Here is a 19,776-nt window from a genome sequence, read left to right as displayed (position 1 = left end):
CCTCATGCAAAAGAGAGGGGAAAAGAAAAAACAGAAAACTTCATCGCATAGGCTGCCACGGCAGATATCAATCCTTCACCAACTATGGCCCGTGCACAGTTCTATTGTATATCACCACTCGTCGTGCAAAACCATCACCCGTGGCTAATTGCCCTCACCTTCTTCTCAGGCTGCCCAGACCCACAGACAGCTATAAAAGCATAAAGATCCAAACGATCACACTCTCATTTCCTCTGGTTAAATTCCAATCCACGAACAGGTTGCTCAATAAAACAAAGAAAGAAACCTCATTGCGCAGGCTGCACTGCTGGTATGGAAAAGGGGACACACCCACTCCCAGGAAATGTCACCGTGTGGGTTTGCGAGGGTCACCACTGACACAATGTGTAGCCCCCCACCTGCCGGGATAGTGCTCACCTGATAGCACGGCTGCCCAGGTCACAGACAGCTCAACAGCGTATATGCACAACCCAGCGACTCAGTAATGCTTCCACCTTCCCACTTATCAGCCAGATATTAATGCAGCCCACTGCAACTAAAAAGTTTATATAGCATAAAACCTTTTAATAAATGGTAAAAAAAGCCAGTAGCGCTACTCACAAACGATTGTAAAATCAAAGCATGTATCAATAAAAAGTCCAGGACGTCTCCTCAGTTCACTGCCGCTTCCTGCCTGCTAAGCCAGGGCGTGGCTTAGCAGGCAGGAAGCGGCAGTGAACTGAGGAGACGTCCTGGACTTTTTATTGATACATGCTTTGATTTTACAATCGTTTGTGAGTAGCGCTACTGGCTTTTTTACCATTTATTAAAAGGTTTTATGCTATATAAACTTTTTAATTGCAGTGGGCTGCATTAATATCTGGCTGATAAGTGGGAAGGTGGAAGCATTACTGAGTCGCTGGGTTGTGCATATATGCTGTTGAGCTGTCTGTGACCTGGGCAGCCGTGCTATCAGGTGAGCACTATCCCGGCAGGTGGGGGGCTACACATTGTGTCAGTGGTGACCCTCGCAAACCCACACGGTGACATTTCCTGGGAGTGGGTGTGTCCCCTTTTCCATACCAGCAGTGCAGCCTGCGCAATGAGGTTTCTTTCTTTGTTTTATTGAGCAACCTGTTCGTGGATTGGAATTTAACCAGAGGAAATGAGAGTGTGATCGTTTGGATCTTTATGCTTTAATAGCTGTCTGTGGGTCTGGGCAGCCTGAGAAGAAGGTGAGGGCAATTAGCCACGGGTGATGGTTTTGCACGACGAGTGGTGATATACAATAGAACTGTGCACGGGCCATAGTTGGTGAAGGATTGATATCTGCCGTGGCAGCCTATGCGATGAAGTTTTCAGTTTTTTCTTTTCCCCTCTCTTTTGCATGAGGCTCTCCGGCTCCGAGGACAGAAGAAATTTCTGAACTTTCTGGATCTGTGGGACTTGACAGTCTTCTGTTAAGTATAGTGGACTGTGAGGCAGCGCATAATTCTTTAAGTTTTGTGATATCCATGTGTTAGTACTACACTATTAATTGTGCAGCATACCCACAGTATTTTCTAGGATTAGGTTAGGAGGTGGTGCTCGCCGAGTTCTTGAGAATTTTTTATGCTATGTCTTATTCTCTTCATGCTGCCTTGACAAGCTGCATCAGCTGGCATTTGAGTGAGTACTGTCACTTCATCACTTGTGGTGGAACCGCTACACTGGAGCAGAAGTTGGATCCCAGATGCAGACGCAGAAAGCAGTTCTCCCAGCTAGGCAGAGCTTCAGTACTGATTTTTCTTAACCACTTCAGTACCAGCACCCTCTGCCCCCTTAAGGACCAGAGGGTGCTGGTACAGTAAATCTCCGCTTCCTGACGAATCGCCGCTAAAATCCACTGCTCCCGATGGTCACGCTGCTCTGTCCCCACCGCAGGCTGCTCTCTCTGCTGTCGCTATGACGGCAAAGCGCTGTGCGCCGGTCAGGCGCTCCTTCATTGGATCCTGACCCTGTCACTAAATGTAAGCCGATGGAAACGGATTACATAATGACAGGGCCAGGAGCCAATGAAAATGGCTCCTGCCCGGTTCACAGTGCTCTGCGATCATAGAGACAGCAGGGCAGCACATTGCGGCGGGGACAGAGCGGCGGGGACGGGTGGGGGCGCGCTGTCAATGGGACATAGAGTTTACGTCAAGTCAGAACCGCAGCGCCACCCGCCCGCCGTAGATTTAAACTGCATCGGTCCGCAGGTAGTTAAACTTGTGACAAAAATAAAAACTTATGACAACAGATACAGCCCACCCAAATGAGTCTCTAACCCAAGGTGCCATTTGCAGCAGTGAGGCTGTACTGTGCCTGTGCTAGTGTTGCAATGCTTATGCAGTAAACTGGAACTGCTCATGCAAGAGCAGCTACTGCTTATGCGGGGCCTTGCTTACCTGGCTGCAAGTCAGCACTGCTTGTGCTAAAAAAAAAGCAAGGCCCCAATCAGCTGGAGGGTTTGTGAGCAACAATAGGGGAGCAGAGGACATTGAGGGAAGCCTCATTAGGATCCAGACTCACATAAATGGATAAATCCCAGAACAAATCGTACCCATGTTTTCACCACAATATAGGACTAAGGGCTTCATTCATTAAGATGCGCTGCTTTAGCATGTGAAGGAGCACCCGCTATGCATGCCTTACATAGCAGCGCTCGCTGCCATGTAAGGAGTGTGCCTTCCTTAGTTACATGCATTGCTTACATAGCAACAAGCATAACTTTAAATGCGGGAGGTCCTGTGAAGTATCGCGACTGCAATACTTCACTAGAAGCTGCTAATATGTTAATTAACATAGTTACTGTAACTATGGTACTTAACATAGTAGCACAGCTTAAGGAATCAAGCTCTTAGTCTAAAATTAAAGCAATACTGTTTATAGACTCTTTTACTTACGCCAGACATATCTCAAGTTCATGACTGGACTAAATATTTTTTATCCTCACGATAGCAAAAAATAAAATAAAAATGTAAAATATGTTACACATTAAAAGTTGCTGGCAAGACCTAAATGATAGATAATGTTTGGTAATGATTTGAATCAATACGTCACATCACTGGTACTACAAATCTGATATAAAACCTGATAGTATCAGGCTTGGGTATAAATCTTTTATTAAAAGGATTTGAATGCAAAAGTCATCACAACATAAAACGAGAAGAAAAACCACTATCAGATCTAGAAAACAAATTATGGAAACTTGAAAGCCCTTACCAATTAACAATACATCTATATGCAGATTGATTGTTCACACTAAAACTCAGCTCAACATCTTATCTTCTAGAATACAACTTACCCTGAAATGGATATAGGCCCATTATTATAAATAAGCTAAGAGATGGATACAATGTTAACATTCAAGTAAAAAGGGGCAAAAGCTGAATGGAATGTGGCATGATAACAGCAGATCCTAACTTAATTTAAAAAATATTCACTATGAGAAACGCTATAGTTTTCCCAAAATTGGCATCCATTCTATTTAATAAGTTTTAAAGTAACAGCATAACATGTAAGAGGATTGACAAATCAGAAAGTCATACATTAAAAAACATTGAATGCACTATCTGCACAGAGTTTGTATGTTCTCACCATGTCTGAATGGGCTAGGCAGAATGGGGTTTCTCTGAGGAGAACAGCTGAAGGCCATACTGTAAAACGTCATGAGCAAAGTAACAGTACTGTATGTACACAGAGTCATGTTAAGTGGCTTTTATGGTTGCATTGATCTTACAGTAACTTCTATCAGTTGGGGAAGCTCCTTGCAACTAGTTCAAAATGTTACTTATTTCCCCTACAATGTTCCTTCTCAAAGTGTACTCTGATCCCTGTCTCACGCTAATGTCAATCAAACCTTTAACTCACCTCTTCAGGAAAGCATACTCTACTACAATGCCAAGCAGCTGCAGCTAAATCTTACAAAATTTTGGGATGCATTAAAAGGGAAATAAAAACTCAAGATGCTAGCATAATATTGACCCTGTTTAACTCTCTAGTAAGGCCACATCTGGAATATGGAATTCAGTTCTGGGCACCACATTACAGAAAAGATATTGCAGTCTTAGAGCAGGTGCAGAGACGAGCAACAAAATTGATACGTGGGACTGAAGGTTTCAATTACCAAGAAAGGTTAGATAAACTGCGTTTATTTAGTCTAGAGAAAAGACGCCTTAGAGGGGATCTAATTAATATGTATAAATACATCAGAGGGCAATATAAAAGCTTGGCGGATTAGCTTTTTGTCCCTAGGCCTTCTCAAAGGACTAGAGGACATGATCTGCGCATGGAGGAAAAACGTTTTAGCCATTTATTTAGTAAAAGATTCTTTACAGTAAGAGTGATTAAGTTAAATTGCCACAGTAATTAGTTATGGCAAACTCTATACCTGCATTTAAAGGGGGCTTAGATGCTTTCCTTGCGTTGAAAGACATCCATGGCTACAATTACTAGGTAATGCCTAATGATGTTGATCCAGGGATTTTATCTGATTGCCATCTGGAGTCGGGAAGGATTTTTTTCCCTTTAGGGGCTAATTGGACCATGCCTTGTAAGAGTTTTTCGCCTTCCTCTGAATCAACAGGGATATGTGACATAGTAGGCTGGTGTTGGTGTTGTACTTTGTTCTCTGGTTGAACTTGATGGACGTATGTCTTTTTTCAACCCAAATAACTATGTAACTATGTAACTACCTAGGACTGTTTGGCCCCTGACCACCATTTCTACCATCTCATATACAGCTCCACTTTACCTACTGTACTATCCCTTAAACCGTTATACTGTAAGGCCTTTTGGCAAGGGCTCTCTTCTCCTTTTGTTTCACAATGCTATGTAATGTGGGTACATACCACCCCTTTGTAAAAATCTGTAGTTGATTTGTTCACTGCATCAATGGTAATCCACCATTGTCTTGCAATAACTGTTGTTGTTGTTTATATTGTATTGTTATACCATGTATGCTGTTGTATAGCATCATCGGAGATGCTGGCGCTATATAAATAATAATAATAATACTATCTAGGGCTGCACGGTTTTTCGGTTTTAAACCGAAACCGCAATTCACGTGCAGACGATCTACAGATGTTCAGTAGCTGCGGTTTTGTCGGTTTTGTCCCGCCTACCGCTGCTCCATCATAAAGAGCCACTGATTGGCAGAAGACAGTGCATATTTATGAATGTCAATGAGCCGGGCAGCAGGGGGAGGGCGAGTCCAGTCCAGAGCAGCACACAGCACCACCAATAGCTAGATAGAGATGGTATGACGGAGGCGACAGGCGGATCTGTACAGAGGGTACAGCTCCGCCTACCGCCGCCGTCATACTATCTCTATCTAGTGATTGGTGGTGTTGTGTGCCGCTCTAGACTGGACTCGCCCCCCCCCCCCCCCCCGCTGCCCGGCTCATTAACATTCACAAATATGCACTGCTGGTGTGCGCCGGGTGCGGGCGGAGGCAGAATCCGGAAGTGACTGGAGTCATGCTGCCTGCCGCCTGCCTTGAAGTAATGACGACCTGCCACTGCCCCCTTCTCGCCAGCGTGAAATGGATGCCCGCTGCTGCCCCCTTCCCGCCAGCGTGAAATGGATGCCCGCTGCCTGCCATCGCCACCGGTGAGCAACTTTGCTGTGCCTCAGCCTGCTGGACTTACTGGTGGTAGGGAGCGAGAGGCCTCAGCCTGCCAACAGAGATCCCCCAGCCAGTCCTTCCACCTGCAATGTGCAGCGGCCACCTCAAGCTCCGGCCACTCTGTCTCTCCCCCTCCCTCTCTCTTCCCACCACTCTGTCTCTCTCCCCCCCTCTGTCTCTCCCCCCTATCTCTGTCTCTCGCCTCCCCCATCTATCTCCCCCCTCTGTTATCTGCCCCCTCTGTCTCTCTCTTCCTCCCCCTCTCTGTCTTGCTCTCTTTGTCTCTGTCTCTCTCCCTCCCTCTGGCTCTTTCTCCCCCCATCTATCTGCCCCCTCTGTGTGTGTCTCTCTCTCTCTCTCTCTCTCTCCCCCTCTCTGTGTCTCTCTCTCCCCCTGTCTCTCTCTCTCTCTCTCTCTCTCTCTCTCTCTCTCTCTCTCTCTCTCTCTCCCTCTCTCTTTCTGTCTCTCTCTCTCCCCCCCCCTCTGTCTCTCTCCCCCCCTCTCTGTCTCTCGCCTCTCCCTCTCTGTGTCTCTCCCTCTCCCCCCATCTCTCTCCCCCCTCTGTTATTTGCCCCCTCTGTCTCTCTCTTTCCCTCCCCTCTCTGTCTTGCTCTCTGTCTCTCCCCCCTCTCTGTCTCTCTCCCCCTCTCTCTTTCTGTCTCTCTCCTTCCCTCCCTCTCTCTCCCCCCCCCCCATCTATCTGCCCCCTCTGTCTCTCTCTCTCCCGCTCTCTGTCTCTCTCCCCCCTCTCTCTTTCTGTCTCTCTCTCTCTCCTCTCTCTTCCTCTCTCTGTCTCTCCCTCCCTCTCTGTCACTTTCTCCCTCCCTCTCTGTCACTTTCTCCCTCTCTCTCTCTCTCTTCCCCTTTCTCTCTGTCTCTCTCTCCCTCCCTCTTTCTCTCTCTCCCCCTCTCTCTCTCTCTCCCCCTCTCTCTGTCACAGGACATCATGGCCACAACCACCCTCAGCCACACTAACATTGCGGCCACTGTCAGCTCTGCCAGTGCCACCAGTGGCCCAGGTCCACCAGAACCTGTAGTAGCCAGGCCACCATCCCTCTCTCTCCCCCTCCCTCTCTCTCTCCTTCTCTCTCCCTCCCTACCACTCTCTCTCTCCTTCTCTCTCCATCCCTTTCTCTCCCCTCCCTCTCTGTGTGTCTCTCTCTGCCCCACTCTCTCTCCCCCCTCTCTCTCTGTCGCAGGACTGTATTAAATTACTCTGCGCATAAATGCAGTAACATTTACAAACATGGCAGAAAATGACATCATACTACACTCAGTTTGATAATATGATTTCATTTTCTGTCAGTGAATGTTTGTAAATGTCACTGTACATTGTGAATTTAGTGCTAAAGCTTGTTTTGAAAAAAAATCGTGAAAAAATCGAAATCGCAATTTCTAAGAGAAAAATCGCAATTTCAATTTTTCCCTAAAATCGTGCAGCCCTAATACTATCTGACATTATTAATTCACTGAGAATACAATCTTACATTTTAAGAAAAAATATTGTGTGAACAAATAGAGCGGAGTCAAGTTGCAATGCTATTAAGCTAGAAAAATTTGTTCCACGTTATGTTTCTTTTTCAGGACTGCTTTGTTTTCCTCTATGCAGGTAGACTATTGCTTTTATGTTTTTTTTTTTGTTTTGTTTTTTTTTGGGGGGGGGGGGTTTGTAATCATGTTGGCTTAAAACTAAAAACTTCCAGTCATGACAGTAATATTGTCCTCTAGTTTTATTACAGATTGTACATTACATTTTCCCTGTGTGACTTAAATCCAATATAAATAATTTAAACCTCTTGAACTGAAAGTGATGTGTTTGATGATTCATATTCCTATTAACAGTAAGCTATTGTAATACAATTCCAGCAATGATCCTGGTCACTTACGAAATGTAAGCTTTCCTCTAAAAATGAATGACTTTGATGGTGAATAGATGAGTATATCAGAATTACTGGATGGTGTTCCACAGCCAGTCATACTAATTAATAATAGTCTGTTTCCTAATGCAAGTAATGCATTACGCATATAACTACAGTTTGCAGCTCATAATTAGCCACAGTTTACATTAAAGTGTAGCAAACAGCATGGTTAATGTAGTGGTTTTGGAACATTCCATCCTATTATGCTGTGATAGAATACTGTAGATAGTACATTACTGCTTACTGAATAATTTATTGATGCACTGATCAAGCCATTAATTGTAGCTAACCAATGCTTCACTTTTCTTCAGGACCTCTGTGAAAAGTTTTACTGCACCAATAAACAAATCAATCATACAGACAATTCCAAACAGCAAAAATGCAAGATTTTTATGCAGATGTTATTACAAAAAACACACTTAATGTAAACCTGAGATTATGAAATATAAAGATTTTATACTCACCCGGGCCTTCCTCCAGCCCCATGAGCACCAATGCGTCCCTCGCCGTTCTCCCGAGTGCTTCCATTCATCCGCAATCAGCCCCAGTAATCTGGCTCAGTTGGCTCTACTGTGCATGAGCAGAGGGGCCACACATGCGCAGAAGAGCTGACTGGTTCGACTAAGCCAGTTTACTGGGGCAGATTGAGGATGAACGGAGGAACTCAGGAGGACTATGAGGGACGCATTGGTGCCCATGGAGCTGGAGGAAGGCCCGGGTGAGTATAAAATGTTTTCATTTCGCCATCTCAGGTACACTTTAAGACATTCTCCATTGAGTTGCATTACGTAAGTCCTACTCTCATATTCCTTGAACACATCACATACATATAACGTATAGTGTGATATAACAAAAGAAAACTTTTTATACAAATCATGAAGTCACATCACTGTGGGTTGCATTTCAAAAGTAAAATCTTCTTCAAAAGTATGTATTGTATATGGATGGTGCAGCAGCACACCTCTGCCACTATGGCTCACCTCTGCCATAGTGGACAATGGGATTCATGTGTCCTAGGCTTCCAGTTACCCTCTTATCAAGCAGAGCACTGAGCGAGTGGGTGTAGTTTGGATCCCAAGGATCCCAGAGGATGCATTAGCTGACTAGGCACTCTAGGTATAGAGACAAGCCCAGCTTGTGTTCAAACAAATGCAGACTCAACATTACAAAAGAATGTTTTAAAAGATTATTATTATAATTATTTTATATTTATGTAGCACTGACATATTCTGCAGTCCTTTACAAAGTTCCTAGATACCCTCAGAAGCGCCCACAGTTGAATCCCTACCATAGTCACATTCTAAGGCTCCTACCACAGTTTAAAAGACAGCTGAGGTGGGGGGGGGGGCGCTTACTGGCTTATTGACTTTTACTTACCTGGGGCTTTTTACAGCTCCCCATAGTCTTTGAGGTCCCTTGGTAACCTCCGGGTTCCTTCTGGTGTGCTCCTTTCATTCCAACTAAAGCCCACAAACCAGGATGCACATAGGCTGTCCTGGCCATGCACCTCCTCGATACTCATCCCGTAACGGGGAGCACTCTGTCTACAGTTGAACGTCTTTACAAATGCACATGCACAGAATTCTCCCTGCAATGGGAGCACAAATGAAAAGGCATGCAGCTTGGACAGCGCAGGCTCCATAGTGTGTGTGACCCAGCTAGTTTGTGGACATTACTTGGGGTGACAGCAGAACAACAGAGATGACTAGCAGGACTTCAAAAAATGCAGGGGTTTGGAGGCTGCCACAATTAGTTGTGGATGCTGAACCTAAAAAAATATATATTTTTTCAGTCATGGCCACTGACTCCTGAGCAGCACAATAATTTCCACAGTGATGGTCAGGGGTGCTCTTCTGAGTAGCTACCTACTCATAGCTATTCGGAAACAAAAAATTAATTACAGCAGCTGTGGGGGCTGGTGAGGGAGGGTTAACTTACCCATGCTGCCATCTGTTCCAAAGCGCTCCAATAGCATTGCACATTGCATTTAAAGTCATGTTCCAGTCACTACTACGCTTCCTCCTTCAACCCAAAATGATGAATTACATCTTAAACAGTTTAGTGTACATAAACTTAAGTGTATTCAAAATAATGTAAAATTATGTTCTGATCTGTAACATAAATAATATTGAATTATGTGCTCTTACGGTAAATTGAAGTAGCTTCCATTATAGCTGCCACTATAGTCATACTATAGTCATACTGTCAAGTATGCATATCATGCTTTTGCAAATTTCTAAATTACATATATTGTATAAAGAACAAACTGTATATTATATGTATAGTACTTACGTTCCAAGGTAAAAAGGAGAAAATTGCATACATTTAACGTCAGGATCGCCCATATAGCGGGAAGAGCCATTTGCACCATAAAACATGGTGCACGGAACTAAGAAAGCTCCCGCACCAATATTCCTTTCTCACGCATGTGGGGACGAGACGCATCCAAGCGCAGAAGGGGTGTAGCTTAAAGGCAGAGGGCATCTCTTTACAAAAAGCACTGTAACCCAAAATCCGCATTATGCCCTGCTGGGGCCAAAGTGCGGAACTTTGCTTGATGTGGTACTAGTGGAATCATGCCAAACAGGCTTGATGTAGTCCTCACCTTAATTTGTTTGCAGGAGTGGGGCATAATATCACTCTGCAGTTTAATACTGCTGAATATGGCATAAAACCATGTTCTCAGTAATGATCACTTTAACACATTCCTTTCATAGTAAGGTACCTAGTGCCAAACGCATGGAACCAATAGACAAGGTGGAAAATGACTATTAGAATGCAAGGGGATATCCACCCCAGAAATTCCTGGTTCATAGTTCATATAGCTGATCATGACACCTTTGAACTGGCCAATCTTTGTGACCATAGCATACACTTCTGTTAAATTGCTGGTTTCATCACGTGTGTGTGTGTGTGTGTGTGTGTGTGTGTGTGCGTGCGTGCGTGCGTGCGTGCGTGCGTGCGTGCGTGCGTGCGTGTGTGTGTGTGTGTGTGATTATACCTCCTCCTGAACTAGAGAATCGTACAAGGAAATGTGGGCAGAATTGTCATGTAGTGGTTAGCTCTCTAGCCCTGCAGCTCTGGTCCCTGGTTTGAATTTCAGTCGGGGCACTATCTGCATGGAGTTTGTATGTTCTCCCTTTGTCTGCGTGGGTTTCCCTGGGCACTCCAGTTTCCTCTTATATCCCATATACAAGAACATCAAGTTAACGCTCAACTTTTCATCCTCCCATGTCAGTTTCCTGGATACTACAATTTATATACAAGATAGATTTTTAGAAACATCCATCTACCGTAAACCAACTGACCGGCATGTTTACCTCAAGTGGAATAGTTTCCACTAGGAACACACCAAAAAATCTATTGTTTACAGCCAGGCTCTGAGGTATAACCGAATATGTTCTGTTTCAGAGGACAGAGACAGACAACTTATGTCACTACGTAATATATTCATAGATCAGGGATATCATCCACGAATCGTTGATGATCAAATACACAGAGCAACTTTAAAATCTAGAGAGGAACTATTGAAATACACCCCAAAGACTGAAAACAACAGAGTCCCAATAGTGGTCACCTACAACCCAAGATTAAAGACACTGAGGAAGATATCGAAAGCCCTGCAACCGATACTTCATAAAGACAAACGCCTGAAAGAAGTTTTTCCTGATTTACCAATGCTTGCTTTCAGACAACCTCCCAATTTGAGACAAATGATTATCAGAAGTGCATTATCTACACCAGAAACTCCAGGCACATTACCCTGTAATAACGCAAGGTGTGAGACCTGCTCTTATATCTTGTGCACAAGCCAAATACAAATACCAAACTCACAGAAATATCATCAAATATCAGACCAATTTTCCTGTGAATCATCCAATGTTGTATACATGATACACTGCATGAAATGCCCCTCAAGAGGTATCTATATAGGAGAAACAGGACAAAAACTGCGCACAAGAATGAACCATCACCGCTTTAAAATTAATGAGGGTAAAATGGACACACCAGTGGGCCAACACTTCTGCAAACCAGGACACAGCATGCAAGATCTAAAAGTATTTATTCTTAAGGGTAACTTCAAAAATGAACAAGCAAGAAAGATTTCTGAGTACAAATTTATGAAAATGTTCAAGACATTAACAGAAGGTTTAAATTGTGGAATGGGATTCATGACTCCTTATGTAACATGATTGACTTGGCTTCATGATCTTCAGAAACCTGCTAGATTTCATGTTTGCTTGCATAAGCTCACTGGCTCCAGCCTGCTGATCACCTGACATCTAACTGCTAAACAGCAACCAGTACAACTGCCATCTTCATGCAGCTTCCCTGCATCAGTGTTTTACTACAGCTAACATCTAGAAATATGCCTGAAGAAGGGGACTAGATCCCAGAAAGCTTGCTTTATTTAACTTTATCAGTTAGCCATTAAAAGGTATTACTTTTACAAGACTTTGTTTTTTTCTACCTACTTTTATATCCCAAAAACATACAGATAAGTTAACTGGCTTCCCTCTAATTCGCCCTAGACTACAATACATACACTACATGATACATACATACACCTGAATCAAATGGTATAGAATAAGCGCAACAGGTAAATGTTCAACAAATAGAAAATGCAGATAAATTTTCAACAATACGATGCAATACAATCAAGTCCGCACAGTACACTTGCTCAGAAAGAGGCCAGTGTATAGAACATATGCAGAGTTCACTTAATAGATGTCCTATTCGCATAAATTGTTTCAAATAATGTAGAAAGTCTGTTCAAAACACACTCCTCCTATGGGTATGCGCTTCTTATTGGTGTCAGCTTCACCTTAATCTTGAACTCTCAGGGTATAAAAGACAGCGCTCCACACAAATCTTTGGTCTTATATAAGTGGAAACACTCACCAGATCCTATTGACCACTGTGAGACTGGTCAAAAACGCATTCAGCGATGTCCTAATCGATCACTGCAATCCTTCCCGATTGGTCAGTTTGCTCCGCCTGTCCTTCCTCCTTGATGCCAGCGTTGTGTCAATGCAAGTTTACCACGTGAATACTGGCAAATAGCACATGTCTGATGTCATTTGGGCTGGGGCTGCTGTGAAAATTAGCCTCTAGTTTGTGTTTTCCCTCCAGGCCGAAAGGTTCCAGTCCACCCAGGACTGCAATAAAAGCAGCGCTCCTTCCCTTTCAGCTTTCAGTCCTGTTTCGTGGTAAACTTGCATTGACACAACGCTGGCATCAAGGAAGAAGGACAGGCGGAGCAAACTGACCAATCGGGAAGGATTGCAGTGATCGATTAGGACATCGCTGAATGCGTTTTTGACCAGTCTCACAGTGGTCAATAGGATCTGGTGAGTGTTTCCACTTATATAAGACCAAAGATTTGTGTGGAGCGCTGTCTTTTATACCCTGAGACATACATACACCTGACTATGGTAGGGATTAGATTGTGAGTCCCTCTGAGGCACAGTTACCGTGTTTTCCGGTGTATAAGATGACTGGGTAAACAAGACGACCCCCCAACTTTTCCAGTTAAAATATAGAGTTTGATATATACTCTCCTTATAAGACTACCCCTCTTTCAACACACACCAAATACAAATGTAAAAAAAATGAATATACTGGTGCTATGTATGAACAGATACTGGTGCTGTACTGTATGTGGTACCCAGTTTATAACAGTATATAGGTGTTTGGTTAGATTGGTCAACTCTCCCTCTCCTTAAGTGCATTGGTCAGTTCTCCATGTCTGCCTGTTTATCAGAGAAGTATGGAAGAATAGATTGTGCTGTGCCCATAAAACACGCCTCTTTCACCCTTCTGGCCCACCCTTGTATCCTATTTACCTCCTTCTCTGCCTCTCAGATCTCACACATGTGTGCCTACGTCGCTTCACTACAGTCCTCAGCAGCGAGGTCTGAGAGTCGGTAACAGGATAGGGCCTATCACCCAGCATTAATGACACCTGGCATATAAGTTGACCCCTGACTTTTCAGAAGATTCTCAAGGGTTAAAAAGTATTATACGCCAGAATATACAATAAGTGACAAGACAATATACTCTGTACAATATAATCGATACAGAGGAAGATGTTGGTGCTATAAATACACAATAATAAGGAAATGTGACTTTACTGAGCTGTAATACCTATTTGCACTAATAACTGCAGAGCCATGGGGAAGGATATGGTCTTGCTTTCAGGTGCTCATACATAGCAAGAAAGAGCTGGGCCCATGGAGACAAATATAGAATCAGCAACATCAGTTGTTATATGAACATAAGAATGTCATAACATTCTAACTATTTCTGGATATATTTTCTTAAAAAAAAAAATTAAATTAAAAAGTAGCATAAGATTAGGGCTATTTTGGGCTCATTTTTGCAGATCATGGTGTTCAACTTTATTAACGTTCGTTAACAATACAGTAAATCATACATTAGCAACTGCTACAATATCTGCTTTCAGCTTTGCTTTATTTTTATAGGATTTGTTTATCAGTTTGACCTGCATTTCTCATGTCTGCAACCCAGAAGAAGCCTTTTAATCTTTAATGCCTCTCATCAATACTCCTACAAATTAATGTACATCCTTTTTAGAAAATCTTTTATTTCATGTTTCCAAGCTGCATTCTATAAATCCTCTAGAGGTATAAATATCTAATAACTCCAAAGAAAGTAGAGCAGCAATTCATAATTCCAGAAGTGTTATTGAGCTCTGCGCATACTGTGGGCAAATGTGGAATGTTCCTCTGCGTCTACAACATGAAGTGATGCTTCATAATATAACACTACAGGACTGCTGTATTCTTACATTTTAAGAATGCATTGCAGTCAAAATACCCATTTTAGCTATGTGAAGTATATAATTACACAAACAGAAAACTTTCTATTGAAAGGAAAAGTTTACTGACATGAATAAAATGTATTTTTCAAAGACTTTTCATATTTCTTTATAAAAGCTTCTTATTAGCCTACTTTTTTTTCCCGGGATGCAGATTTTCATCATGTATTTTTTAAGGTTTCCATTAAAAAATATTTAAATTAAGTGCGTGACTTACTGTATATTGTCTATTTCATCAGTGCATGACTGCTGCTGGCCACAGAAATATCAGCTGTGACACGGTTTTGACACTCTTAACTTAATGATGGCATAATCGAATGATCAATGAATTAATCATTTTCTTCAAATGTCATTTTTTTTCCTTTTTTTAATAGAAATAAAAAAATGTAGATTTAATTGAATGTGTCAATTAAAAAAACTTTCAAATACTAATTATAGATTATTTTTTGACCATTTTAAAATTGATAGTTTATGTAGATTGCACTAACATCAATGCATGTGTTACCAGCATTTTGATAGACTTCCTTCTGTCACAAGCTTACAGTTCTTTTGATTACCAGTTCTGTTCACTGGCATACAATGTGCACATTAGAGTGCATGTGCCTTGCCTCTGCAGGATGTCATCAACCTGTTGACAATGAATGTGAACATTTCTTTGCCAGTGTTTATTTATAAATTCATCTGAAGCGTCGGCAAACAATGCTTCTACTACACCATACATTTTTGATTGTAAATTCTAAAAACCTTGCCACACAACCTATTCTAATTGGCATCCAATACTATGAATTCCTTAAGGACCAGATGGCCTTTTTTGTGGCTTTAAAGAGACACTGAAGCAAAAAAAATATATGATATAATGAATTGGTTGTGTACTATGAATAATTACTAGAAGATTAGCAGCAAAGAAAATATTCTAATATTTTTATTTTCAGGTATATAGTGTTTTTTCTAACATTGCATCACTCTATAATATGTACAGATTACACAACACTCAGCATTCAAAATGAGTCTTTCAGAGCAGTCTGTGAAGTAATGAACTCTCCTCTAGCCGAGGAAAAGTAAACAGTTCAATTACAGTTGAGATAATAAAAGTCAGATAACAGCCCTCTCCACGACTAACTTAGTCGGAGAGCTTAATGGCTTGTTTGCATAGAGATAACAACTGGAGGTTCTCAAGTCTTCCTGTACTGGAAACAATTAGACGGATGTATCTGATCTTAATGTTTTATTTCTTAGCTGTACTACACATACAAATCATAATATCATCATTTTTTTTTCGCTTCAGTGTCTCTTTAAGGTCTGTTAAATGTGAATATTTTTAGGATCCTGCTGATTTTATGTTAACTTATGAAGCACTAACATTGAAAAGCTATGAGAAACATTTTGCAAAGGTGCACATCATTTATCTCATTCAGAAATGCCAAACTATCCATGCGTGCCTTTATCCTTATATTCAAGAAAACATCTAAATTTCCTCTGGTAATCACCACACCAAATCAATATCATAAAGCACAAAAAATTGACATTTGTATTGCAGAAACACACTTTTTTGAAAAACATACATCAACACATATCCCTTAGAGCCATGTACATCAATTTCTTCTCAAAGAGTTCATAAGGTAGTGACTTTGAATGTATAGGGGCAAGAAGATTCCACAAAAGAGTCTTTACAATTGATTCACTTGCCAATACTGTTAATTGCTGTGATGGCACCATTCTGATTTGGCCTTTACATAGTCCCTTTTCAAGCATAGAGAAATTAAATGCAAAACAGAGGACACCAAAGTGTATGTAACAATACCCAGCTATAGGGTATAATGACCTGCTTTGCCATGACAGGTCATTAGCTCCTATAACTGTGCTGTTACACACACCTTGGTGAACTCTCTTTGAAGTACTCATCTCATCAGGTATGATGCATCAGAGGGGATTGACGCACATCACTCTAAGGGATATAGGTTGACACTGTTCATCACACATTTTTGAAATATTAAAAAAGTGTGATCCTGCAATTCAAATCCACCAAGTATAAGCCAGCACCTCCTTGGTTATTGTAACAACTTTAATTGGGATATATAAAACAATGGCAAAGTTTAAAGACCGCACAGGGCCTCTTTCTCAAGGCGTGATGTTCACAACAGTAATCTGGCAGGCTGCCCAAAAATCTCCAGTGTGGTATAAACATAGACGGGGTGAGTTCACAACCATCAACGAAAAACAGTAGCAGCTGTATTAAAAGTACGGGGGTTATCAGCCTCTAATTTATATCATTATATACAAGTGAATATATATGGGGCTACCTTAAATATATAGGAAAAAAATAAAAGATAAAATTGAAATCAAAACCTTCAAAAAAAAATCTTCAGAAATGATTAACTGCAGATGTTGTTTTAATATTTCCTGTATTGTATAGTAACCCATTGCATCTGCTCAGTGCCTAAAAAGAAATGTATACTTGTAAACACAGTTGGGAGAGATTTGAAAGATGCATTTAAACTCTTAATACTCTATAGAGACGTTACAAAGTACAACAGACTGTTTTAGTGTCCTTTAAAAGCAGACTTCATACAAGGAGAAAAGGCATTAGGATTTTAAGTATAGAACGTGCAGATGGTTTTCTTTAATTCATCATAGAATTTTTTTTTTTTAAACTGTAAGTGCATTCAAGTAACATTTTCTCTTGCAAGTAAGAAACAAAATGAATTGTGGTTTTCATCTACCTACCTTATTGGCAAAGATGGATCCCCTGCATCCCACCAGTCTTTCGGAGGACTTATATACATGCACCAAAGTTCCCAGCTGTATCCATGTGCTGAGTTTTCATAACGTTGAACTTCAAATGTGTCCTGTTTAATGTTGTCTATTGATGGTAAAATCACTCTTTTTCTGTTTTCTTGTATCCGAGACAGAACCGGCTCAGCCCTTTATAAACAGAGGGTAAAATAAGTGTTAAATCATACCTGTAAAACAAAACAGTGTATCTTACTGCTGTCTTTACTGTTTGCATCTATACAGTGTTGCTGTACATAATAGTATTTCTCTCTTCATGTACATACTGGAGTAGTGCATACAATATCCCTTGATTCCCTATTTAGCTCCTTGGCTTTGCAAGGGAAAGTACCATATTGCATCCCTGGAGTAACAACATGGTAGCATTCTCACTACACACTGCATTACACAGTTGCTTAGCAATAAATGCATCCATTACTATTTCAGAGCTTAGGGACATAACTGCCTAATCCTGCCTAACTTGGCTAGCCATGACAAAAACCTCTCCTCATAAACAGGCCGGAGGGAAAAGAAAGTAATGCTGCATTCCACGAGAAAGTACTCTGCTGACACATTTTGTATTTCTTTCCCTAATACATTAAGCAATATATTGTACGTTGCTTGCTATCCCTCTAAAGGGTTCACGATATATGGTTTGTACTGTATTCTAGGACCAATTTGTTAGTAAGCCAATAAACCTAACAGTATGTTTTTGGATTATGGGAGGAAATCAGAATACCTGGAGAAGATTAACACAGATACAGGAAGGGCACACAAAATACATTCTGGCTCGTAATCAAGCTCATGACTAGAGAGCTGTAAGATAGTACGAGTGTCAACATCTAAGCATAGTATTTTGGTATGTGCTGTCTGAAAGGGGCTGAAATGGGCATGTTTAGGTAAATAAAAACATGGTTAACTGAGAACTTCAGTTTTTCACAATATTAAATGGAATCTAAATGCATTTTCCCAAACATTAGCAAGTCTCTACAACTAATTTAACAGCAGAGAGTGCTTCTGTTAGAAAAGGAATGATTATGTGGTTATAGAAAGCTTTTCAGACTGCTAAAACATGCCAGCGTTGACTAGTGTTGGGCGAACAGTGTTCGCCACTATTCGGGTTCTGAAGAACATCACCCTGTTCGGGTGATGTTCGAGTTCGGCCGAACACCTGATGGTGTTCGGCCAAACCGTTCGGCCACATGGCCGAACTAAGAGCGCATGGCCGAACGTTCCCCGAACGTTCGGCTAGCGCTGTGATTGGCCGCACGGGTCACGTGGTTCGGACCCGAACGCGCTCTGATTGGCCGAACTGTCACGTGGTTCGGGTAAATAAATACCCGAACCACGTCATATCTCCGCCATTTGTCTGTGGGTTTAGCTTTGGGTAGGCAGGCAGGGTAGTTCGCGCTCCAGCCACGCTAGCCAGGGTCCCCCCAGTCATTGTGTCACTGCTGGGAATAGTAGTACACCGCTCGCTCAGCCACACTATATAGCATTGTGTTTACTGCCACTCTGTGTACCTCGCTCAGCCACACTATATAGCATTCTGTTTACTGCCACTCTGTGTCTGCTGGGAATAGTAGTACACCGCTCGCTCAGCCACACTATATAGCATTGTGTTTACTGCCACTCTGTGTACCTCACTCAGCCACACTATATAGCATTCTGTTTACTGCCACTCTGTGTCTGCTGGGAATAGTAGTACACCGCTCGCTCAGCCACACTATATAGCATTCTGTTTGCAGCCACTCTGTGTACCTCGCTCAGCCACACTATATAGCATTCTGTTTACTGCCACTCTGTGTCTGCTGGGAATAGTAGTACACCGCTCGCTCGGCCACACTATATAGCATTCTGTTTACTGCCACTCTGTGTACCTCGCTCAGCCACACTATATAGCATTCTGTTTACTGCCACTCTGTGTCTGCTGGGAATAGTAGTACACCGCTCGCTCAGCCACACTATATAGCATTCTGTTTACTGCCACTCTGTGTACCTCGCTCAGCCACACTATATAGCATTGTGTTTACTGCCACTCTGTGTCTGCTGGGAACAGTACTACACCGCTCGCTCAGCCACAATATATAGCATTGTCTTTACTGCCACTCTGTGTCTGCTGGGAACAGTACTACACCGCTCGCTCAGCCACACTATATAGCATTGTGTTTACTGCCACTCTGTGTACCTTGCTCAGCCACACTATATAGCATTGTGTTTACTGCCACTCTGTGTCTGCTGGGAACAGTAGTACACCGCTCGCTCAGCCACACTATATAGCATTGTGTTTACTGCCACTCTGTGTCTGCTGGGAACAGTACTACACCGCTCGCTCAGCCACACTATATAGCATTGTGTTTACTGCCACTCTGTGTACCTTGCTCAGCCACACTATATAGCATTGTGTTTACTGCCACTCTGTGTCTGCTGGGAACAGTAGTACACCGCTTGCTCAGCCACACTATATAGCATTGTGTTTACTGCCACTCTGTGTCTGCTGGGAACAGTAGAACACCGCTCGCTCAGCCACACTATATAGCATTGTGTTTACTGCCACTCTGTGTACCTTGCTCAGCCACACTATATAGCATTGTGTTTACTGCCACTCTGTGTCTGC

The 19,776-nt window shown here is 42.2% G+C and overlaps 1 protein-coding gene across 2 annotated transcripts in view; it reads right to left on the bottom strand.

The window, feature by feature from the left end:
- Positions 1 to 19,776, bottom strand: part of GALNT17 (polypeptide N-acetylgalactosaminyltransferase 17) — a 471,180-nt gene that overhangs the window by 172,241 nt on the left and 279,163 nt on the right. Inside the window, exons 1-2 of one of the 2 annotated variants that reach the window (XM_068268560.1) lie at positions 17,447 to 17,539; positions 17,115 to 17,312 (exon numbers count right to left, since the gene is read on the bottom strand). In XM_068268560.1, the coding sequence (XP_068124661.1) occupies positions 17,115 to 17,173 (59 nt within the window). In that variant the 5' untranslated portion in view covers positions 17,174 to 17,312; positions 17,447 to 17,539. Of the gene's footprint in view, positions 1 to 17,114; positions 17,313 to 17,446; positions 17,540 to 19,776 lie in introns of those variants that run through there. The other variant, XM_068268559.1, reaches the window with a different exon arrangement.

The sequence above is a fragment of the Hyperolius riggenbachi genome, chromosome 2 (genome assembly GCF_040937935.1).
Source record: "Hyperolius riggenbachi isolate aHypRig1 chromosome 2, aHypRig1.pri, whole genome shotgun sequence".
NCBI classification, from domain to species: Eukaryota; Metazoa; Chordata; class Amphibia; order Anura; family Hyperoliidae; genus Hyperolius; species Hyperolius riggenbachi.
Note: the sequence above shows the minus strand (reverse complement) of the source record. Positions and strands in the feature narration are given on the sequence as shown.